Genomic DNA, 25,234 nt, shown 5'->3' with positions numbered 1-25,234 from the left:
AGCTCCTTAGGGAGCTGCACACTGAGCCAGTGCAAGTTAGTCTCTTTTGCACGTGACTGTGCACATCATCAGTGGCTGGTTCGTGCTCTGAATTGTCATCTCCATTGGTGGCCATGGAACAAATTCAGAGAGTTATGTCAACTGTCTGAACACCACATCTGTGCCAGCCTAGGTGCCTAAGAAATTCAATACACAATCACATCACAGCAATATCCCAGTAACATTAAAGTCTTCTTAAATACCTAGATTCTTTGAACACTGTTACTTACCCTCACTGCAAATGTCAGGGCGGGATCCCTGACGGCAGCTCACGTTGGGGTTGCACACTTGAAGAGGCAGTGATGCAATATTTATTTAGTGTATTTCGTGCATGTTGCTAAACCTCCAGATGTTTGTTTCTCTTACAGTTCTTCAGAAGTATGTCAGGATCTGTGAGGGCATCTCTGTGAGAGAGAAAAAGCTTTAATTAATAGAGTCAGTCCGTCTCTTGGTTAAGTAGGATGTCTTTTTCCAGTAAATGTATTTCCAGATAGATGGCTCAGAAACTTCTACATATTCTGAGAAATCTGGCATGATTCTTGTTTGGAGGATCTACATATGTAGGGTTAAAGATGTGATACAGTGTGTTCAGCACATCCTCTGCTATGACATTGACTTGTTTGGTGTTGGTCAGTTCTGAATGGAGGAAACAAAGTTAATCATAGGGGGTTTTTTTTGCTATTGTAGCTGGAAGAAAAAAATTATTTTCATGTACTGTAAGTATTATCCCTTTAAAAGATCCCTCCAAGCTGTTCCAAGAAATCTCATCCATTTTGTTAACTGTAAATGTGCTTTTAATGCCTATCTTTCATTTTAGAGACTGGTTGTGTAATTTACTGTTATATTGTCACTTACCCTTAATGTTGCCTCTCTTTTAAAAATGCTGATAGAAGCTTTTTCTCTTACCTTGCCCATTTTGATGTCTGCTATGGAAAAAGACACTCAGATTAGTTTTATATCAGGATGAAAGAAACCATGAAGTCATTATGGTCTCAGATATGCTGAGGAGAGCTGATAAGGGCCTTTTCACTGATATTTGGTATCTCATTGGTACTTGATTGTTTCCGTTGACATTTTGACTGGTAGTCTGAAGGAAAAACTGATGAAGGGAAAGCTTGCTTTGCTTTGCTGCTACAGGCAATGCAGACCTCACTGGGATGGGACATGGTGCCTGGGAGATGTATGGCCCAAGGTGCACATAGTTAGACCATGCTAATGTAGAGGTGTGTTCATTGCGCTAATGTAGAGGTGTGTTCATTACGGCAGGGCAGCTGGTCCTGTGTTGTTTGGTGTTCATTATTTCAGAGTGGAAGAAACAGTTATTCAAGGTTATGCTGCCACAGCTGAAAGAAAAAAACTAGGTTAGTATTTACGGTAAGCATTATCATTCTTGTTTCACCCGCACACTTTCCAGACCATCTAATATAAGCCAAAGTCTCTGAGGAGTCACTCAGATGATTGCAAGAGATAAAAAATAATAATGGGCCATAAAGTGAGGGAATATCAGGCGAACCCAGCTCAATAGACTGTGAACAAAGTTCATTGTAGCCAGTGGAAATCTGAGCTGCATTTGGATCAGAAACATCTCACTGTGGAAATCTGTAGTGTCCATTTGCACTTGTCAGCAGTACTTCCCTGATCAGTCTGCAAAGCTCTGTGAGTGGCACTTTTATTAAAAATTGTGAAAGATGGTGTCACGGGCTAATCCAATAATAACTTCTTCCTGCTACTCTCAGGAGCCCAGTCAATCTTATTTAAACCTGCAAAGTCTTTGTTCATGTGCTCAGTGCCCAGGCTCAGGCAGTCCAGTGCAAGACAAAGCACACGGCACGGACCAGTGCTGCCTTGAGATTTCAGCAGCGCAGAGGCGTCTTCAGAACAGCATCAAGAGAGAAGTCTTTTTCTACACCCTCGCAAACTGAGTTGGTTTTAATTATTTTATTTTTGTTGGAGGGAAAGAGAAGGAAAATCATCTTTTCTTTGGGATATACCAATCATACTGTGTTTACACAGCCTTGCAGATCTCTTTGTTATTTGACATAGTAACTATTACTCCTTATTTATACAGCTATTGATGTTTATAAGGTTAGCAAGCATTTCCTGTCAGGATGATCTCACAGTCTGTATCCTGCTGTATCAATGCAAAAGTCACACTGCAGGAACCCACACCATTGCTCTGGACAAACGGATTAGCTACGGCACAACCTAATTTATTTGGCCTTACACACATGGTGGTCTGGGTTTCTGAAAAGACCTGCTTGCAATGAAGCTGTCACAGTACACAGGCATCTTCCCCGTTGGAAGAAGCAAACTCTAGCATTTGGCTGTTTTTAAAGGAATGTGAGGAAAGATGGAAGAACGGTGAGAAGGAAATAGGAAAGAAACAATGGGAAAAGACAGGTAGCCTAGTCAGTTAATAAATAAATAAATAAAGGCAGGAAAAGAAAATAAGCAAGAAAAAAAGAACAGGGCCCCATGGGAGCCCTCAGACCAAGCCCCAGTGATGTTTCTGGGTAGCTGAAGGCGAGCGTGCCGGTACATCGTGCTGCCCTGACCCGGCTGGCCAGGACACTGCCCCTGGGTGGCCGCCACCAGCCCCATCAGCAGTGTGTCCTGCCATGCTGTGCCTCTCTGCGCTGGGGACATGCATCATGAAGCTCCCACATCCCTCTGAGTCACTTCTGCCCTCCTTCACACACAGCAGCGCTGCCTTGCAGCAGGGCCACCTCTCCGTAGGGCCACAGTGTGCAGCTCCCTCACAGCAAGACGTGCAGAGGAGCAGCAGCATGAAGCTGGGGAGGCTCCCTGACACCACGGTAATGGGGCAAATGAGTGCCTCTGCTTGGAGCAGGAGCATAAAGGCAAGCAGAAGACTAAGCCAAAGGGATCCTGGGAGCTAATGCCACAGTATTTGTCTCAATTAATGTCTCCACCTCTCCTCCCCGAATGACAATTCCAGCTGAGGAGTTTCTGAAGACAGGAAAACCTCAGTCAAAAGCCCACCTAAAACATAAAAGACGAGGTATTTTCAGTATTAGAAGTAGCACCTCTCGGGAGAACTGAGGTGTCATACTTGCCTAAACCTTTAACTCAAGCTGTTTACGCAGGCATCCTCAAGAGACTACTAATTAACATGGAGCTCTGGGGCATAAAAATATTTTGATCTAGGCTGACCAAAGCTCTTCCTCATTTATATTTAAAAGAAGTGCCCTTTTATATTAGATATGCTCATTTTATTTTCCAATTCATTCTCTCCACTGTCAGTGTCTCTGATCTGTTGCTTCTAATAATGCCAAGCATCCTCCTCATGAAAATTCAAATCACTTTGCAGTCATTTAAGACCTAAAGGCAGCTGCATCTGGGCTAGAGCCCAGTAGGTTTTCGTGGATCTCAGAAGCACTGTGAGATGTACCAGGCAGAGATGTTGCTTGGCATCAGGTGAACAATGTCCTTCCTCTAACACTGTCAATGGTTTGCTCCATGATTTTAAGCCAGCCACTTTGCTGCATCCTGGTCCTTTTCAGAAGCAAATGGTGAGGATGCCACTTCTCCAGGCTTTGAGATCTCTAAGCATAATGCAATAGTCCTTCCTACCTGCTAAGGATGTAAAAGAAAGAGTGAAAGAGTCTCCTCAGTTCAAGTACTTACACACACCAGGTTTGCTTAAGGTGGTCCAAGAGTCAGGCTTACGTAAACCAACACTTTAGAGGAGCAGAAAAAAACAATACAGAATAAAGGTAAACTTTCTGCACTTCAGAATGTGTCTCCCCCATTCTCTGGGCTGTGTTATACTATATATTATCACTGTCATCAGAAGGGGTGTGTATAAGAACTTGAAAAACCAAACAAACCTGTCTGTAAGGTGTTCCGTATATCACAGTCCTGCAGGTGGCTTTATTTCCAAAGTGCCGGGCTGTGCTGCTGTTAAAGCCTCCTGCTCCCCCTTGCTCCCAAGACCTTCTGGATTTAGCTGCTGCCTCAGGAGTAAGCGCCTGCCTACAAGTAAGCTCCATTTCTTTATTGAAGTCTCTATTTTCTAAAGGGCTGTCAGCTGCCCTTTTGCTGTGATGATTTATCAGGCACCCAACTGATGTACTGCCTGCCATTCCTATTTGTGCATCACCTGTTTTCTCAATGATAAACAATCGACTTTGGTTTAATGAATTAATAGAGGAGACATGCATGAACCCCAACAAATGCTTTTTAATAAATTAACGATCCAAACCTGTCTCATTAAATCAAAAGAGAATGTTTGTAATGTGACAGCTAATTAATTGCTTCTTCCAACCAGGCACCAGCTGGAGCAAAACCAATATTGTAAAGCCCTCCTGTTGTTTAAACAGACTGCCTCTTCCCCTTTCTGTGTCCCAAGAGTGTATTTAAGCAGATATGTGTGTGTGTACATAAGCAGTGAAATACTATTTAATGTGACCCAAACCAATATCCTGTTTGCATAAATATTTAAAAGAGATTACCTTTGCTAATGATATTAAGAATTAACATTATTTTCTGGAACATGCATAGCTCTATATAGGAGTAACAGCATAAACTGCACATGGGTAGAACAGGATTTTTCCTTCCTAAATGGCTTTTGCTGCCTGTCACAGCATGTGGTCAAACCTGTTGGTGGGACGTGGGGCTGGCAGCTTTGCCCCACACCTGTGAGTCCAGGTCCAGTCCTCAGCAGGGACTGAGGCTTCCTGTCCACTTCACAAAATTAGTTTTCCAGTTCGGACAAACAGGTTTTCCTCACAGTAAAGTATGAAACCAAGCATGTGCTGAGTTCTGAACTTACCCAGATCCAGTGGCTTTGGCTCTGTTTCAGATTCCCCTTCTCTTGCAATAGTTCATCCATCTTCCCAAGTATCATTTACCCTGTGCAAATCGACTTTCCACCTCGGAAAAAATCGCCATGAAAATTCAGAAGCAAGGCACTAAATCTACTAAACTGTCATTACCATTCAGACAGTAATAATGCAAATACTAATAACTTCATCCTTTTCTAGCTAAATCTTACCCAGATGGAGAAATGATTATAGCCTTGCAATGTAACATATTATTTTATCTAAGCCATCACTATTTCCAACTAATTTTTCTTTCCACTAAAAGCAATAGCCTAAAAAAGTCAAAGTCAAATGAGAAATGATTTGTACTGCAGAGAATGTGTTGAATTCACCTTCCTCTCACGTTTTTTCAATTGAATTTCAAGCAAAAGTAACTCTTAAACTTGTGAAACTGTCAGAAAGAATTTATTTTCTGCTGAGAAGCAGTAGAAATAAACAGTGAAATTCTGTCCTTGAAGAATTTGAGGGGAAAATTGTCTTGAGTAGGACTGGGATTTCACTCCAGACATTTCTCTGTGTAAAGCCTTATTTGCGGGTAGGCAGGTATGGAGAGTTGTGGAGATGCTTTGAACAGGTTATCTTAGCAATCATTTCTAAAACACGTCTCACCAATTATCTGCAGAGATATTCTATTCACTTCTCCAGAATTGCAGTTGGCTTTCGGGGAGTTATTTCTGCCTACTCAGTTGGTGCTGGGGTATATTCACAGCCGGCTGCTCATTGTGTTGCCTGGGGGGTGACAGTCGCAGGGAAATGGGGTATGCTGGCTGCCGAGGGCATGGTTGGGAAGATCATTGTCTCTACACGTGTCCTGGAGGTCTCTACCTCTTTCAGCAATGCCAGACTGGGATCACTGACTGCACAGATGTAGGTACATCTCTGGCAACGTCCAGCATTACAGAAGTGGGCTATCAGCGACTTGTAGTTCTCCCTCCCTTCTTCACTGTTTCTATCCAGCTCTTCTGCGTGTGTCTGTCCTGCCACCCCTTGGTGAGGAATGAGAGGTGAAACTCTTCCATTGAAGTTTGTGGAAAAAAAAATTTGCATTGATTTCAAGAGAGTCAGAATTGATTTTCTGCTGTGTCAAATACTAATTCCCTTTTCCACAGGTAGTAAGCATGAATAGGTGTCAAATCCCTTGTTTTACAGAGACACTTGTGTCAATACACTGGCACCACAGTACAGAATGCTTGGCTTTTTTCTACCACTGTGAATTTCAGAATTCTGGGTATCGTTAGCCAGCATCATCTCATGCCAGCAACCAAATTAAACATAAACACAATTGAAGAAAAAAGTTAAATAAGCATTATGTGATTCTTTTCATTTGGATTATATTCTGCAGCAATTCAGAGTGCCACTGTTTTGACTTTCTAAATTAACTGTGAACAGATATGACATTGGGAAACTTTTTCTGTGTGGGCCAGTAACTCAAAGGAATAAAAAAAATCACGTCCTAAACTCTAATATTATATTCTGGCAATCCTGCTGTATCTGAGACAGGACATGGTAGACTCATATGGATCACTTTGCATTAATTGAGTAAAATTCTTTATTGCTCACTGAATATATGGGGTTCATCCAAAAGCACAAGTATATATATATGCACACATATATATACATATATATACACATTTATATATGTGTGTGTATATATATACATGCAGGAGCTATTTCACACTCAATCCTTTGGCAGAGATGCACAGAGGAGAGACTCTTTGGATACATTCACTAAAATGACTGATGGTTTAAATACTCATATGTTCTATTCATAATGATATGATTAAGTGGAAATATAATGTTTTTGAAATACTACTTTGCCCTACATTTAAATTCCTGTATATCAAAAGATTTCAGAAGCCTCCCAAATGTTTCCATATTCCATATCTCATCAGTACATCACCTACACTAAGATAGGACTTATCTTTGAATTCTGTAATTTATCTGTGAAAACTTTTGAATCCTTCACATTTTCTCACTATATGCAGCTATTTGTACAACTTTTGATTTGGGGTTGATCTTTAAGACTATATTATCCTATTAACTAGCTCAGGTGTCTTACTGCTAGAAATTACCCAAGCTGGAATTAGTTATGAAAGGCAGAAGCAGCTTAGGTCTAAAGAAAAGAGCCAAACTGGCTTGAGCAGTTTTGTCTGAACTCCAAAAGGCAAGAGCCAAAATCAGGTCCATTTATGTATTCACAGCAGCTAGTCCATGGAACAATTCCTGTCTCTCCCAGAAAAGAAACTAGGACATAAAGAGCTGTGGGTTTAAATTCCACTTAATTCTTTCCTTCACATCTCTTAAATGATCACCATTTCTACTAAGCTGCATACGAGGTGGTCCAGGGTCTTGGGTATCAGGAGTCTCAGCCACAAAGAACAGCGAAATGCATGTGTGCGTACTTGCACGTATGTGATACATGCATAAAGAAGGGGGGTGGACCACAAATCCTCTTTTTCTGTACCAGCTTTAGTTCATGTCATAGATATGTATTTTTTTCATCTTCTTCACTGAAATATAACCAGCTGTCTCACTTTTGGTGCAAGAATCATCTTCCCTAAAGCATACAACCTCTGAAATAGTTTCCCAATTTTCCACGTAAATTTTCAGTTTCTAATCTTCTTTGAAAGTGCATTTCTTTCTCAGACCTTGTTAATCTCCTCACACTCTAGACTGGCTAAGATTTGTGGCAGTGTCTTATGGACACAGGGAGCATCCTTATGACCAGAATGATGTTTTTCATCACGGGGACTGTATAGGGACTTGCTCAAATATTTTTTAACACCAATCTCATTAAATCATAATGTTAATTATAATGTTATTTTATGGTTTATCCTTCACTCCCTAGGAATGTGTGATTCCAATCATCTTTACTGTAAAACTACCTATGGTATGTTTGTCAGCTACATTGCTCTTAAATTTCTTAGCTCCTTCAACTGCAGGTTTCAGGAGGTAATCATTAGCTTTGGTAGAAGTTTAGGTGATGGTGGCCAATGGTACATCACAGATCTACATATCCACAACAAGGAAATCATGCCTGTCACCTTATAAAGTAGGGTCTTATGTAGGTTCTTACTATTATCTTTTCATCTTCTACTAATGTATTAATATCTCAAGGTGATGCTGGATTCAGTAACCCACAGCACATTTCTGTCAAACACAATGGTTTGTGATCCCCTGATGTCTTGGACAGAGTTATTTGGGACAACTGAAGATGGCTATCCCACCTGTGATCATCAGACAGGTATGTAGACAGACTCCAATTGAAAAGAATGTGCAATATCAATAACTTATGTTATGGTTTGAATTTAATTTACTTCAGTTCTGATCATGCAGCAAACAGGCTGAGCCCACTATTATAGCCTTTCTTTTTTCTAGTCTGACTAACCTAAAACCTATAACTAGCCATGCAAGATAAAGGAATAATATTAACTAGTAGTGGCTTCAGTTCTACAGTGCTATGTGTTTCAGTGATGTTTTCTCCTTGTGTGGCAAGGTGATACACATCATGCAAGCAGGAGCTCCCAAAGGACGGTGTGGTTCATTAACTGGGGCAGGGAGCTATGGGCTATGTGTAGGGAACTATGCAATCCTCTACCTCTGCATTTAGAAGCCCCGTTCTGCTCCAGGCCATGCATCTCACACGGGCATCCCAGCTGTCTGAAGGAACTCATTCCAAATCTTCTCCCTTTGAAACAGTTGCTTTAAACTCCTAAATAGTGCTGATATTCTTCTCTGCACTCAGGCTAAATCATTCAACTGGCTCTGGAAAGAAAGGTAGCACAACCCAGTCACGTTACTGAGCCAAACTTGTGGCTGAGGAAGATTTATGGTTTTATGCAGTATTTTTCTCTTACAAAGCTATTTTTGTCCTTTTAAATGAGAACACTGTTGGTCTTAAGGAAAAGTCCTTTCCTGCCAAGGCACAGTTGGAGTAATAAAGAAAAAAACTTTCCACATGGCTTCTCCTGGTGCTAATCCCTGACCATTGAGGACTTAGTGTTTTGCTTCAATATTGCTGAATTTGTCCATTCAATGTTTGTGTGACGTATGAGGTAGAACATAAATCTTCTTGCTTCAACTAAATGCTTGTCTCCAAAGCCCTGCAGAAATTGATTTTTTATTCAAATATATAGAGAGATAGAGAGTTTTAACATTAGTTTTCATTCCAATTTAGAATGAAATTCTAAAGTACATTTGAAATGACAAAAGTCATAGAAAGTATTCTGGTTTAGAATTTAAATTGCATTTCAAAATACCTCATGCAATTCAATTTACTTTTGGATCAGTCACAATAATTCTTATTTTGCACTGATTTTTACTTAAGATTTGCCTGCTATTGCATCCTCTTTCTTTCTTTTTTTTTTTTTTATTTTTTTCAACAACAAAACAAACAAAAACACCTGAAATTGAAATAATCCCAAGGGGAGTTCTGATACCAGCAGATCAGCATTTGCCAAGGGCTTTGCCCTTCAGAGTCATCCCTTCAGAGTCATTTTGACAATTTCTAGTGTTCCTGCTGTGTGATCCCTGTTATCAGTGCAAGCTCTGTGACTCAGCAGCTGCTCAGCCCTGCATTCACACAGGTGAAGAGCAGTGCAGTGTGTGTACCCCACAGCTGTGTTAAGCCAAGCTCCACCTGGAGCTACAAGCAAAGCTTTCTCAGCTTGAAGACGCAGGGTCCTGTGCAGCAATCAGGTCAGAATCCCTCTTGCTAAGCACAGCTGAGCTGGGAAGATAATTAGCCTTTGCTGACTATGGTAAAAGCTACATTTCCTTTTCTGCATGTTTTCTATTGCTCATTTTTTGATGCTTTTAGGCTTTCTATACACTCTTGATGCTTACAATAATTTCTTTCCTGTATTACATTTAATCCAACCTTGTAGAACCTGTGAGTCCTCTTATCATTTCCTTCATTTCTTCCACAGCAGCCAGGGAACACACTGAATATGTCTAATACGTTGAAATAAAACCACTCTCACAGTGCCACCAGCTTTGCCCGAGCAGACCTAGGGCAGCGAGAGAAGAACGTAGGTCAGCACAACACTTAGCCTACACTGCCTACACTGTCACGGTACCAGGCTGAAGGACTGGGATCCATGCGACTCTTGAAAACCTGCTTTGTACTCACTAGAAGCAAAGTATAAGGTCAAGTTTAAACATATTCCACATGGAAATATGTTATTCAAGTACAGAACTATGTATAAAACCTATATATTCGGATGAAAGGGATGGCAAGTCTGCCTCAAGAGTCAGATGAAGATCACTGATTTACAGCCCATAGCTGGGCTCAGCTCCTGTGCTAAACAGGACACCAGTATTTTTATGTAAAAGCCTAAATTAATATTTGTACAAGTCCAAATAAAATATTTTCTCTGAAAATGTGAAAATGTTCCTGCAAACGCAAGCAGAGAAAGAACCCTGGCTTAGTGGGACCTTCAGTCTGGGGCAGCCATCCTCGCTTTCCCAGGAGGAGAACTGCAGGGTCAGTCACCCCTTACACATCCCACATTGGTCTTTTTCATGTTTTTATTTTCTGGCAAGCAGAACATATCAGGACTTGTATTTTAGGGGGCATCCTTTTTGTTTTACACAAAGTGGAGGAAGATAAAATCTGTGACACAAAAATATTGTGTCGTTTTCATTTCTTTTCTTCATTTTTCCAGCACTTGAGTGCTTGAAAATAATACAGAAATATCAATGTAGGGAAAATAATATGTAAAAATGTACATTTATCCCTGATAAATGGCAGGAGGCTCATTTTTGGGGTGCAGTTTTAGTGGGAGACATGAACGAAGCCCACAGACTGAAACAACGGGTGCAGCCCAGGGAGGTGATGTCTGCAAATGCCTTTCCCCAGCAGCTGGTACTGGCCAGCACAACAGGGTTCCAATATTCAGGTTTAAGGAGAACCACGGTAAAATAGCCAATGTAATGGAACAGGCAGTGGAAATCACCTCAAAATGCTGGGAAGGGGCAGGTGTGAATCCCAGGCTCTCTTCTTCACCATCCTCCTTCCAGGTACCCTCCTTTAGGCAGGCTCCTGGCAGGCCCCCACCACCAAGGGAGCTACCTGTCCCCTCCTCTCCTGCTGAAGGGCTTTCCCCTTGCGCTTTAGCACTTTGCTATGAAATCCTACCTGTCCCTTTCTTTTTCGCTAAAAGAAAACCTGAAAATCCCTCAGAGGCTTTGTCTTTGGCCGACCTTTTCTTCCAGCAGGGTGTTGGAAGTGGCACGGTACCTTGGTCACGTCCATCGCCGAGCAGGGGAAGTTGCCCTGAATGTGTAGCTCGGATGTAAGAACTAAAAGGCAAGAGCACATGCAAATAGGATGACTTGGTGTCAGCACGTTTTGAATGCTCACCATACACATTAGTGCTTCATAGAGCCCTGGAATATTCCAAAAAAAAAATATCTGAGCCTTCCCAAAGCCAAAGCAAACAAGGAAATGAGACCAGATGAGTGCTGCTCCATGAAAGAAACATGCTGTGGCATTTATATTGCCAGCAAAGCTGATGTTTATCACAGTCAAGTCAAAGTTTCAAGACCACTGGCCAAAATATTTCAAGATTATTCAGTCTACCTGTGGAATGGCACAACAAACAGTCGTGCTTTTCTTTCATGACATGATTCTATGAAAACAAGAGCCATCAAACGCTCTTGCAGACAGACAGACAGTGCCATCACGTTGTCATTCAGCTGCATATTGCAGACAAATGCAGCAAAAGGGTCTGGGATCGCTCGCTGCTGCAGCTCACAGCACAGCCTGGGACTGGATTCACGCCTGGTCGCACAGCAAGGCCCCTCCGCAGTCCGTCTGTCTAGCTGGGGACCTGGTGGTGCTCCAGGTTTCCAAGGGGGGATGGAGGCTGTTGGCACAGGATTAAAAAAAATAAAAATAAAAAAGTCTGCCCGGTCCAGAAAGGGATTGATTCAGCCTTCTGCTTTTCTTGAGCAGCCTCTACATTGAGATTCCTGCAGAGCTCAAGCCTGATTTCGAAGTGATTTTTTTTTTTTTTTTTTTGCTGGCAGAAGCCCTGTGAGCCTGGTGTTTCCAGCACTCCCATTCTCCCCCAAGGAAGCCTCTGACACAGCCAGGTGTGTGCACTCCGCAGGGCTCGGAGGAGCTGATCCAATGTCAAGCTCACCAGATTTCCCTTTTAAATAAGGAGCTGAATAAAATCTCAGCTTCAAATATCCTCGAGCGATGGGGCCCAAAAGCCAGACCCAGATCTTCTGCCCACCTCTTTGCTTTACTGGGATGTCACAGTAGCATCTCAGGGCTTAAAACACAGCACTCAGGATTACATTAATTCTGTATGTGCATACAGATGAAGATATTTATAGCATGGGAATGATTCATGAAAGCAACCACAAATTCCCCTGTAAACTTTTAGGACTTATAATTAGAAGTATTAATTATTTTACAGAAGCCCACGTAGGATGCAAGATCCATATTTCAGTTATTCTGTCACAATTTCAAACCCTTTGAATTAATTTCACTGTGGAAACTCATCCAGCCAATTTGCATCACTTTGCACTCTGAACTGGTTGTCTAGACAAAGGACAGGTACAATCCACCTTGCTTGCAGTGCGATCGTAACCTAATTTGAATGACGATGTCATACAAGCAGTGCCTAAAATCAAAAGTTCAGGATTCATTTGAAAATGAAGTAAGGAAAAAAGGATGGCTGGACTAAGAAGTCATTAAATATAAGTCCAGAATAAGATGCTGTGAGAGGTAAAAATAAACTAAACTATTTCTGCTTCCATTGTACTACTTTCATTCACACGGTATTTGATTATTCTCCTGTTGTTATTTACTGGTCTATAACAAGAGTTCAAAATCAATTTAGAGCCCCTAAATTGATAGGCTCTGAAATCAATAATCTCTTGAGGCTGGTGTTCCTGCAACTGATTGAGAATCTCACCTGAGAGAAATTGTGACCCTGTGTTTTGTTTCTAGAGAAAAAAGTGTGAGTCACAGATTATGCTTGCTAGCTGCAGTGAACAGCTTTATCACACCAGACCAAGATTTTACATCAGGAATATTTAAAATAGGTTCTTCTAGGGAAAAAATAAAATAAAATAAAATAAAATAAAATAAAATAAAATAAAATAAAATAAAATAAAATAAAATAAAATAAAATAAAATAAAATAAAATAAAACATATACATACATATTTCTACACATTCGCCTGGTACCTGCATTGCTGAGGAGAGCTGCCTGCTAATTTAATTGGCAAAGTAGCTGCAGGTTTCAATTCCCTGGCCATTTTACTCAGGAGCTTTTCCACGCTTCCCCTTACCTGTCAGAAATGTTCCTCCGGTGGAAGGTGTGTTAAGAGTAATGCATTTTTCAGTTTCTAACCTAACAAAAAGCATTCCCTACCGCGACATTAATAACATCATTTTAGATTAAAGGAGTGAAGGAACTTGCTGGAATTACGAGAAAAGCAGCAACAAATGAGTGGCATTTACCCATCTGCCACAGAGCGCAGTCGGGTGTCATCAAGGAGTGCTTCAACGCCTGAGCCCAAAGGTTAGCTCAGTGTAGGAATGCATCACTCATTTTTATCACACACCGCCAAGTTCTCACAAATTCTGTACTCTGACCTTTTCGTATTTTTTAATTGCTTTTTTAAAAGGTGTGTTATCTTTCTTTGTACGTGCAAGCAGTTTCTCTCAATATGCCTGAGAATTAATAAGAGTGTGTGACACTTCTGTGTGACAAAAGGAGACGGTAAAATGCTCAAGGCAGGGCCTGATGTTTTCTGAAGGAATAGGGAAGGAAGTTTGCAGTCAGAAGAGAAGAAGGAAGAGGGATCAGTTTTGCTTGAAACATGCTTACTAAAATGAAGTGCACAATGAGCTTTGCATTGCAATGTTCCCCTTTCTTGCCAAATATGTTGCAGATTCTGATTCTTTCTGGACATCCATCCACCCGGAGTACTGGAGTAAGCACAACGTCTGTGAGTGGTTGCAGTTTTGCTGTGACCAGTACAAACTAGATGCCAACTGCATTTCCTTTTCCCATTTTAATATCAACGGCTTACAGCTGTGCAACATGACCCAGGAAGAGTTCCTGGATGCTGCAGGCATTTGTGGCGAATACTTGTATTTCATCTTACAGAATATCAGGACGCACGGTTAGTGTCCCAGAAACCAAATGCAAAAGCAAAAGCATTGTGTTTTTGTGTGAGTTTCATGGGGTTATTTGGCCCAGAGAAGTTGTGGATCCCTGGAAATGTTCAAGGCCAGGCTGGATGGGGCTTTGAGCAACCTGGTCCAGTGGGAGAGATATCCCTGCCCATGGCAGGGGGGTGGAACTGGGTGATCCTTGAGGTCCCCTCCAGCCCAAACCATTCCAGGATTTTATGCACTGCAAACCCACCTAGTTACTAGTAGGCTCCATGTTGCTCTTGAATACATTTTTTGCTGTTTTCAACCTTGTCTTGAAAGATTTATCACTGCTTAAATGAATTTAACTTCAGAAACTGTCTAAGCTATTGATGGTTTTGTCTAAGCAAAATAGGATTAAAACCTCTGCTGCAGGTACCCTTTCTCTATGTTCATTACTTTCCACAGATTAATCAGTGGATGTGCCATGCCAGGGTACTTCTACCAGCGTTCAAGGAAGGAAATTCAGGAAGGAAATCTGCCCTGGCAGATGAGGCATTGAGGGGCATTTGGGCAGCTTGGACCCCTCTGGGGCTCAAGCCTGAGGCCAGGCAGAAGAAGATTATTAAATGCAGGAGATAAGGATGTCATTAGGGGAATTAAAGAATACAGAGCTGGGAGGAAAAGCTCATTAAGAAAATCAACATTTTGTATTCAGTGCTGAGATTGAACAGTTGAGTGTAAATGAAGTACAAAAGACCTACACCTGCACAAGCAGGCTTAGTTCTAACCTGATTCTATCAGACAAAGATGTGATGCAAATAGTACAAAAAAAAAAAAAAAAAAAAAAAAAGAGGATAAAAATAGACATAGGAAGAGCAGTGGGAAAGACAAATCATTTTAGCAGCAGAGAAACTGAAAAATTATTTCATGGTTTTATAGTCTGCACTTTCTATAATTTTACTCTGAGCTATAATCACAGGCAATGGTACAACTTGGCTTTAAATTTCAGTTCAGTCATTGCTCTTCTGCAGAAAAGAACTCAACACTGGATTATGTTTTTCCCTCACAGGCATATCCTTTTTCACTGATGTAGAAGAAACAAAGCCAACCAACAAGGACTGTAAGTAAACTTGCTTGTACACACTAAGCTCCATTCAACAGGAAACACGCAGGGTATTCAAAGATTAGCAATATTCAGCAGTTCAAGAGATTTCTAAAACCAAGAAAATCCAGGCCATTTATTCCTACTCTAATGCCTTTCCTGAAACACCTGCAGCATGCAGAGAGGGAAATGCTAACAGATCCCAACATTTCTGAACTGCTGTTTTGAAGGGAAGTAGGATCCCAGGAGCCTTTGTAATTTCACTGAGGCTGCAAGCCATGCACCGAGCAGAGCAAAGCTGTTCTTTCATGCACAGATTCCCAAAGGCAGAAGCAAGGCTCCATTCACATGAGAACACTGTGAATTTCTGAGGGAGGTGGCACAGTTGGCACAGTAACACACAGACACAATTAGAGATCCCGCTGGATCCTAACCACAGCCGAGCTGGCTGCTCATCTTCTGAGAAGGCATATAGGTATGCTAGTAAGAAAATCAGGTGTCTGACTACCTCTAAGCACAGTCAGAATATTTTGTAATCACTCAGTTCTGACCATGACCTACTTTAATAACTCCCCGTCAGCTCTGGGGAATTAGTGTTTCTGGCTGGATTTACTCGTGTTTCCCACTAGGATTTGGGCAACGTTGGATGCTCCATCAGCAAAACCCTTGAGCCAGTAAAAGAATACTGAGCACACTCACTGACATGAAAGACTCCACTGAAAAGCAGCAGTCAGAGAAAATATATTCCAGGAAAACTTCTTACAAATTCTAGCTGATGTTTTTTTGGGTCACCAGCAGATTCTGCATAAGCTATGAAACCTTCACAGCTACAAGCATAACTCGTTCAGTTTCAGATAGTCTCGCATGTACTTAGATGGTTTGCTTCCACCTTTCAGTGCATGTTACTTTTTGACGTGCAGCAAAATAGACTCAGGTAGACAGCTCTTAGAAACACAACAAGATAATAACAACATAAAACTGTGTTTCTACTTCACAAAAGTTCCCCTATTTTGGTACTTTTAGCCCACTGCTATTTATCCAGTGAAATAAATCTGTGAACTTTCATAGGATTTCACTGCTCACCCTTCTCTCCAGATGTGTACCCAATAGACAGATATTTTTACAGCCATAGTCTGCATATTGCTGTTCTTAGCAGACTTTGATAATCCTTCCAGTTTGGGTCAATCAATATCCTCTTCTAGTTGTTCTCTCATCACTACGGTGTTGAGACAGACACTTCTGTAGTGTTGATTCAAGTGCTGATAACCTGTGCAAGTATATTGGCAAATATCATAATCCTCTACAAAGTGGTTTTGACCTCTCAGAACCATCACATGGCACAAAGCCACGAAACCTTCAGACTGCACATCACAGGGAACAGCCTTCATCCGTGCACGCCAGGCACCCAATTCCATAAGCCTGCAGAATCCAAGCATTTTGAATATAGCATTGACAAAAATGTCATGTGTGTTGTTGCGCTGCAAGCCATCCAGTTGTATTAATTATTCACCTGGGCTTACCTTTGTGCTAGAGCTTTATTAAAGAGATAAAGTTAGTAGCTCCCATACCCACTTTGACTTAATGTTGCATGACATTTGAATAGGTGACCTTTTGACCAAGTTGCCACCAGACTCAGGAGTTCCTTCTTCACTTCTCACGTTATTCTGCAGTTCAGTCCCAGCGCGTGATAAGGCATGCGTGAGGGCAGGTGGCATCAACGGCCAGGAATGTCACAGTCATGGTAGAACAAGTAAGTACATATCAGAAACTCGAAACAGGAGTTAAGATTGCACAGGCCACATGGCTCTAAATCTCCAGCTCCATGTGGTTATCAAAAGAGACTTTAATGATACCACAAATAAATAGAATTTCACTGAGGTTTGGCTTTCAAGTACTGTCAGCTCTCATGATTTTATCATGAGACTTGAGGTACTTGGCATTTTTCTTAAAGCCACATCTCTTTTTCTGTTTGTATTTCTAGCCATCTCAGTTGCAGAATGATTGGAGAGCATAAACTGAAAATAACCTTAAGGTTCTAAACACAGAAAACCAAATAGGAAACCTCAGATATTATTATAACTTCCATTATTCTTCTATTGCTCCCAGGTCTTTGGAGGGGCAGACTCATGATTTTTAAATGCTCGGGGTCTGTGTTGGGATTTGGCATTCATTTAATTCCTGGTACCTTGATTAGCTACTATCCAACCAATCTGAAGTTAAGGCAATAGCTACATGTAACAGCTATGCCTACGGATTTAGTAGAGTCCCTCTACTTATGGCATATCTAATGCCCAAAGAAGCCTCTGAATCGAGTTGAAGTAATAGAGAGGAATCCATCAACGCTAGAAAATGCTGCAACTCCTCATTCTATCATCTCATTTTTAGTCAACCCAATATTTTTTACAATCTTTCACTCCAAATACTTTACATGAACTTGAAAAATGCTTTAAAAGCATCAAGTTAAATACTATGTGGAAGCTGTCAACGATGAGTGGAACAGAACCAATGAATGACAACTTAAACTGTGCAAGACAATAAAATTCCTGGAGTAGAGACAGATTCTAACACAACAGGCATTTGGTAAGCCCTGATTTATTTTTTCCTGGAGCAAGTAATGTGAATCCACTGACAGAGTGGATGCACTAAAATTTCAAAAGTTATAGCCTGGTAAATGCAACCAGACAGTGAGATTGACTACCTGGTGACAGAGTGTACTGTAAATATAATTCTGTCTTGGTACTTTGGCATGAATAAGAAAAAATCTACTAAATAGCTGTCTTCTTCCTGTTCCAGACCTGCAGAGTTCTCATTTGTGGGAATTTGTAAGAGACCTTCTTCTTTCTCCTGAAGAAAATGGAGGCATTCTGGAATGGGAGGACAGGGGACAAGGCATTTTTCGGGTTGTTAAATCAGAAGCTCTGGCAAAGATGTGGGGACAAAGGAAGAAAAATGATAGAATGACATATGAAAAATTGAGCAGAGCTCTCCGGTGAGTTAAGAGGTGGAAGGGCCCCTCACTGCAGTTGACTTCTACCTCAGCATCCACTTCTCATAATTATCCTGAAAACAGGGTGGGCGGATGGGGGTTACTTTCTTTCTTCCTGGTTATTCTGTATGTCAGAGTAACACCCAGTTCCCTTTATTTCTAAATAAGATCACAGGGCTAAATTTAAACTAGTACAGAGTTTTAACTCTATTGATAGCAGTGAAGCTATCACACTTTAACCCATCTGAGAATTTAGATTACATTTGCAAAATGACCCATCTTGCTCTAGCAGTAACATTGGCAGTTTCTTCTGAACTGTGGTAATCGTAGGTAAAAATACAGCCAACCAACCAAATAAAACACTTATTTGTATTCCTTCTATTTTTCAAACAGTGAAAGGTATAATCCAAAGCACTTGGGAAAGCTATTGCCCTCTAAAGTCACAAAATAGCCATTTACCAGAAATAAAGACTGGAAAGAACACATGGACTCCTGTGCTGTTCTCTGACCATGGAGCCCACATAAAGAGCTCCTGTAATCTGAGTTCTGCTACTTTCTCCATTGTTTTTGTTTGCTTGTTTTTCCCCTGCAGATACTATTATAAAACAGGCATTTTGGAACGAGTGGACAGAAGGCTGGTATACAAATTTGGGAAGAATGCCCATGGATGGCAGGAAAACAAGATATGAACTGCCCTGTGCTTCCACCTCGGCACAAAAGACACCACAGCCTGAATAGTCCAGCTGCAATGGACACCTGAGAGAGAAGTTGTCCTCTCCCTCTCTCCCCTCTGCCCGTCTGGACAAATTCATTGCAGTCCGCTTCAAGAGACAGGCTACAGCAACAAAAAGAGCACTTGAATTTTGGAGTCAACTTCCCCTCCGTGCTTTCTGCCAAGCACTGTCTCCTAGTAAGCCTTTAGGAATATCTTTACTGTTGCTCAGGTGACCTGCCTGTCTCCCTGTCTCAACCAGTATGATCACTGACCAGTATCAAATTCCTCACCATTCTGCTGCCATTTAAAGGAGATTCTTTATGGATATCTCCCAGTTAGGTTACTATATTTCTGAAGAATATAAAAAAGTTTATTTTTCATTTGATGAAAATACTCCACTCTGAACCACTGCATTTCTCAGATATGCTAGAAATCAATGTGTTGTCCAAAGTGAACAATTCAATCCCCTCTACATGCCTGGATTTAATATGCCCAGTCAATCCAGTTAACAAAGAAATACAACTCAAATCTGAAATATTTATCAAGCAGTTACCTGCTTTAGCTACTAACTCCAGCTGTGCAAAGATACATAATTCATATATACTTGGTGTATTTGTTTTTAATTTAAGAGTTCACTTTTAAAAAAAGAGTTCACTGCAGTTATTTATCATTGTTCTATATTGGTGAGTTGCAACTGATCACAGTATCAGTTCTGCTATTTGGCAGAACGTGATTTTTATAATAAAGAATGCTGAAGGCAAATATTCACTTCTCTATAATACAAGTTCACTATCTACAAACTCTCATGCAGGGAAGCTTGAATTTTCCTGCTATTAACCTTCACGAAGGTGAATTCACTGCTGTATTTGGAAGAAGCAGTTCTGGAAAGGGTACAAGCAAGTTAGTTTTGAAATGCAAATGAATATTTGTGGAAAGGTTTCTATGGAGCTTTTGCCCACATCTGTACAGAAATAGGATGAATTCTTCAAAGCATCCCGTGACATACAGTTGTACATACACCAACAAAATTAATGTGCGGTGTGTGCCCTCAGCTGCTCCATAGATCAACCCTACAATAAGTAAATTGGTTAGAAAGAAAGGCGGTAGGTATATGAGAATTCAATTGCGGCTTTTGAACATATCATAACTATTCAGTAGTTTTACAGGGATTGTTTCTTCCACATAATAAATATAAGCAGCAACTGTAAATCTATCAACCATTCTAGGCTTACCGCAAGTGGTGTTCAAGGAATTTCAATGGGGCTTTGGCCTTGCTTTCCAATGGACAGCTCTGTAGCACATTACTTTGCATAATCGCTGTTCACTGTTGAGCTCCTTTGTTCATTAACCCTAAGAGTCTTTTTCTTGCAACTCAGAAAACTATGTTATTGTTTGCAGTATGAATTAGGTTTTGTGGCAAGTTTTTAAGGACTCAGATTATCAAATTAAGTACTGCTACTGCAACCTCATTTTAGGTTTGTACCACACTACACAGGATTAGTGGGCAACAGTTGGGATAGAGAATGGTGATTACTGACTTTAGAACCTAGATCGTGTCCCGGCTACATCTCTACCCATCTAAGGCTGCAAAATTCAGATTAGAGATGTCTATCACCGAAGTTTCTTCCAGAAGTTATCTGTTTGGAAAGACTCCTCTTCAGTTTTCCAGCCATTTGTTTATTTTTATCTCTGTAACAGCAACAGACACTCGTGTTGGGAAATAACCCCCTTAGGGATACAAACATGGTTTCAAGGGCGTACTGTGAAAAATGCTCAAAGTTTATTGCAGCTTCCTATTTTGTAATATGGGAGATTGACTTTGCTGAAAGAAAAGTCATCAGTCACAAAAAAAACAAAGGCACAAAACCCCACATAGAAATATTCCTCAGTCTATGACAAGGGAGAACTGGGAGATGCACACTTTTAAATATATTTTACTACCTAACTTATACCCTTGTTAGATAGAGAAAAAAATATTCAGTTTAGGTTGCTAATAAAAGTCAAATATTCAGATTTTTGAAAACCAGCAGGAATTACCCGCTGTTTCCTAGTTCTATGATGTTCTGCCACCATCACTGACAAAAACCAGCCAGGTGGCCCTCATTTTTACCACACCTGTGCCACATCAAAAGGGACATCAGCAAACCACAAGGCCCCAACACAGTCATGCGGATTTACTGAAAACGTATTCTTAAAATGTGAATTACTGTAAAATACCTGCTTCTGGATTTGTATAGCTTTCTGCCAACTGCAATTTGTTAACAATGTGAATGAAATATTTAATATGCTAGACCTATGGCTTTCTTCCATTTGTGTTTCCCTAACTTATATCAGGGATACCCAGAACACCTTCGGATGTTTAAAAACAAGTGTTTATGAGCCATTAACAGAAACACTTCTACAGTCCTTCCTTTGATGCATTTGTGTTTTAAGTAACTGCTTGATTTAAAGAGAAAAGCCGCACTCACAGGTGATGTGATTCACAACCTGTGCAGGCTCTGAAGCATACGCACAAAACAGCCTCTTCTCACCACATGGCTGGAGGCTAACACACACCGCTGGGTTAACAGTACTATAAGCCTACAAGAAGGATGCCAGAGGGAAACAAAGTCGACCTTTAAGCCAGGACACAGCAAGGCTCAGGGCTGAGGGCTCCAGCAGCTCCCCATGGCGGCAGGGCCTGGCAGCCTAGGCCTGTCCCACCTCTCCCACCTGTCTGGGTCAGGCATCTCCCTGGGGCCAGGCCAAGGGTTAGACACAGCCCCAGATATCTGGGCATTGCAATGGGGACAGGGACAGCCAAGACCGGGCTATCACTGAGGCCCCGGGCACTGCCAGTGTGAAGGGAGGTGGGGCAGGCTCAGTCAGGCGTGGAGTACCCTCAGGTCCCACATGGTACAACACTGTTCAAAACCTTATTATGACCGACTCTTCTTTCACAGTAAGAAGGAAAGTACGGAGGACACAATAACACTAATCAGAAAATTTCACAAAATGTAATCCCTTGTCTCAATCTCTTCCCCAAGTGCCCAATCTGGGCAGTTCAGCCCAGAACGCTTTTGCCTGGCCATGAGATAAGCGTGGCCACCACCACACAGAAACCAGTGCCTCAGAGCTTCCCTCCTGCCTGCCCGCAGCCACCACGCAGACATGGCCAACACCGCAGGCTATTTCAGATACTGTTAGCCATAAGGCCGAGCGCACAGCCTATAACTCCTTTTTATTATGTATTTAATTTGTAAAAGGAAAAAAAAAAAAGCCAGTCCCTGTGGCCTGTTAAAAGCATGGTTCAGAAAGAATGTGTTAAAAAAGTCTGAACGTCTTAAAAAGACTATCTTAAAAAGGCTACTGCAAATTGTCAGTGTTGTGACTCTGATGGTGTTGACATAATTTATTCCAACTATGTCTGTGTGTAATTTCAGCCAGGAACAAAAGTCGTTCAGCTGTTTCCCCACGCTCATGAATGCAGTGTATAATCAAACACCAAAGCAACTTAATACAATTGTCCTGAAGTAGATAAAGCACTTATTTCTAAGACTAAAGTAGGGTAAAAAAGATACAACTTTATTTCTCATATGCTGCCTTCTTGCGCCACCAAAGTGTCTATGCACGACACAATAAAGATCTTAAATGTCTCTAAGAGTGGAAACTGTTCAGCTATTGTCATTAAAGTGCCAATTCAAGTGTCATTTTTTTTTAATCTCAAAACAGATTTCAAAACCTATTTTATTCATAAAGAAAAAGCTTTTGATGTAGCCTACCTAGACTTCAGCAAGGCCTTTGACACAGTCTCCCACAGTATTCTGGAGAAGCCGGCAGCCCATGGCCTGGACAGGCACACTCTGCTGGGTTAAAAACTGGCTGGAAGGCCAAACCCAGAGCAGTGGTGAATGGAGTGAAATCCAGCTGGCAACCAGTCACAAGTGGTGTTCCCCAGGTGTCAGCGTTAGGGCCCATCCTCTTTAATATCTTTACTGATGGTTTGAACAAGAGAACTGAGGGCACCCTCAGTAAGTTCGCAGACGACACCAAGTTGGAGGGAAGCGTCAATCTGCCAGAGGATAGGAAGGCCTTGTAGAGAGACCTGGACAGGATGGGTCAATGGGCAGAGGCCAGTGGGATGAGGTTCAACATGACTAAGTGCTGGGTCCTGCACTTTGGCCACAACAACCCCATAAAGTGCTACAGTCCTGGGGGAGAGTGGCACAAAAGCTGCACAGAGGATCTGGTGGTGCTGATTGATGATCACCTGAACATGAGCTGACAGGGTGCCCATTTGGTCAAGAAGGCCAACGTCATCCTGGCTTGTATCAGGAGTAGTGTACCCAGGAGGACCAGGAAGGTGATCATCCCCCTGTACTCTGCACTGGTGAGGCCGCACCTCGAGTGCTCTGTTCAGCTTTGGGCCCCTCAGTACAAGAAGGACGTCAAGGCCATGGAGCATGCCCAGAGCAGGGCTACAAAGCTGGTGAAGGGCCTGGAGCACAAGTCCTGTCAGGAGCAGCTGAGGGAACTGGGGGTGTTTAGTCTGGAGAAAAGGAGGCTCAGGGGTAACCTTGCTGCTCTCTACAAGGACCTGAAAGGAAGTTGTGGGGAGCTGGGGGTCAGCCTCTTCTCACAGATAACTAGCGATAGGACTAGAGGGAATGGCCTGAAGTTGCTCCAGGAGAGGTTCATGTTGGAAATTAGGAGACACTTCTTCTCAGAAGGAGTAGTCTGACATCAGAAGGGGTTGCCTGAGGAATTGATGAAGTCACCATCCCTGGGGGTGTTCAAGGAATGGTTCGACTTAGCTCTTAGGGACATTGGTAGTAGGGTGATGGTTGGACCAGATGATATTGAAGGTCTTTTCCAACCTTAATGATTCTATGATCATTATTAAGGCTCTCAGCCAAAAATACACTAACTTTTACATCCTGCTTCTCACCTAGTACTATCCTAAGCTGACAGAGAGCACAGAGATCTGCAAGGGAGGCACAAGCACTGCACAGGATTATGGTGTCTTCAGAAGCATGCAATTCTGCAGCAGTGTCTTTGCCATTTGGGATTCTCTCTTGCAAAGCATCATGTAAGCCAAATCACAGCTTTTCAAGAAAAATTCCACATAACACCACTCTTAGTGACATCTGGGTTCAACCTGCATTTTGCCAAGTTAAAGCAAAAATTGAACCCATACGTCGGCCCTTCCACATGCCAGAAAAGTGCCTTAGCCTATTTCAGCAATAATTGATAAACGTTTTACTAATTGAAGCAAGGATTTCAAGCTGATTATGCCTCTACACAACACTTAAATAAGAATGCAGTTCTATCATTCAGGCATGATGATCCCCATTACTACTTGCCTCTAACACAGTGGAAATAAGGAAGCCAAGGACTTTTTTATGAACTGCAGCACCAACCAGAACTAGTTGGAAGAACCTCAGCTCTCACAGGCGGTTCTGTAAAAGCCTGCCAAGTCTTGACAAAAAGAGACCTGGTTCTTACTCAGCAACTTTCTGTCACAAATGGAAATACATACATTGCATATTACTGCTTCAAGCTTGAAAAAGAATTAGACTACTGCTCCATACAGTAATGTCTTTGAAGATTCACTCTATAAGCTCAGCATACAGCAAGTTTGAGCAGCCTGATCTTGAACAATGTTCTTTGAAATGTTTAACCTTTCTCCTGGAGGCACAAGGTCCAAAACGTGCAGATGCGCTAATTGCATCACAAGATCCAGCGAAATCCTCTACAAACTGAGCTACAGAAGTTAGAAAGGATTTTGTAGAACATTTCTTTATACATTTTCTACATTACACAAGTTCTCATTAAATACAAAGTAATAATCTAACTACAATATTATTCCCTTTCTTTTGATCTATTTTTAGTAAGCAGTCATATAACCTAATTACAGTATTCTGCATATGTGCTGTCACTTCCCAGAATATAAAACTGGGAAAAATCCTTTTTTATTTTTTTTTAAACCAAGATTTAATTTGGACTGAATATCAAAGTTGGAGTGACATTCTCACACTGACAATTTGCCAAATACTACATTCTTCTTATTTAAAGAAAACATTAAAATCACTAAAAGAAAAAGTCTCAGAACAAAGTAGGTTGTTTATCCAGTGAAAATCCTGTAAGGAAGAATTTTCCTTCACCCTGAGTTGACCTTTTCAGCACTATTTATACCAACGAGCTTGCATACAGGTGCTGTCGCCAGGCAAATATTAAAAGAATTTTTATCTGAAATGGTAAGATGAATTAGTAGAGGAACAGACAGGAATTTATCAGCTCCAGACACACACTTGATTGTTCTTACATCGCAAACCCTCCAAGCTATACGATAGATTCAATGAAGGAGAGGGGTGATGAGCTTCATGCTGGTACAGCTAACCAGATTATTGGGCCAAAAGTAGGTTCAAGCCTTGACTTTCTGCGTG

General features: G+C 41.4%; 1 protein-coding gene and 1 long non-coding RNA gene across 4 annotated transcripts; one reads left to right on the top strand and one right to left on the bottom strand.

Annotated features, from left to right (window-relative positions):
- Positions 1–1,062: 1,062 nt before the first annotated feature.
- LOC137857739 (uncharacterized) lies at positions 1,063–4,030 on the bottom strand. Its single transcript, XR_011097255.1, has 2 exons — positions 3,891–4,030; positions 1,063–3,636 (listed from the first exon to the last, which is right to left on the bottom strand). It is a non-coding gene; the product is annotated as an uncharacterized lncRNA (long non-coding RNA).
- Positions 3,897–24,742, top strand: ELF5 (E74 like ETS transcription factor 5). 3 transcript variants are annotated; one of them, XM_068684632.1, is made up of 7 exons: positions 3,897–4,041; positions 8,001–8,127; positions 13,799–14,032; positions 15,076–15,126; positions 16,712–16,858; positions 17,902–18,097; positions 18,687–24,741. In XM_068684632.1, exons 2-7 carry the CDS (start codon positions 8,004–8,006, stop codon positions 18,781–18,783), a joined length of 849 nt encoding a protein of 282 aa, XP_068540733.1. In that variant the 5' UTR covers positions 3,897–4,041; positions 8,001–8,003; the 3' UTR covers positions 18,784–24,741. The 3 variants fall into 3 exon arrangements, with proteins under 3 accessions (XP_068540733.1, XP_068540735.1, XP_068540734.1); XM_068684634.1 differs by lacking the exon at positions 13,799–14,032 and having other exon boundaries at positions 18,687–24,742; XM_068684633.1 differs by lacking the exon at positions 16,712–16,858 and having other exon boundaries at positions 18,687–24,742.
- Positions 24,743–25,234: the final 492 nt, after the last annotated feature.

Source organism: Anas acuta, chromosome 5 (genome assembly GCF_963932015.1).
Source record: "Anas acuta chromosome 5, bAnaAcu1.1, whole genome shotgun sequence".
Taxonomy (NCBI): domain Eukaryota; kingdom Metazoa; phylum Chordata; class Aves; order Anseriformes; family Anatidae; genus Anas; species Anas acuta.
The sequence above is the reverse complement of the archived record's forward strand: the minus strand, read 5'-3'. Positions and strand labels throughout refer to the sequence as shown.

What these genes read in the sequence shown, in the direction of transcription:
- ELF5 (XM_068684632.1), top strand. Translation starts at nt 8,004, where the DNA reads ATGCTGGATTCAGTAACCCACAGCACATTTCTGTCAAACACAATGGTT. An exon ending in CACCTGTGATCATCAGACAG is followed by an intron (nt 8,128 to 13,798) that starts GTATGTAGACAG and finishes AATATGTTGCAG; the next exon opens with ATTCTGATTCTTTCTGGACA. An exon ending in AAATTGAGCAGAGCTCTCCG is followed by an intron (nt 18,098 to 18,686) that starts GTGAGTTAAGAG and finishes TTTCCCCTGCAG; the next exon opens with ATACTATTATAAAACAGGCA.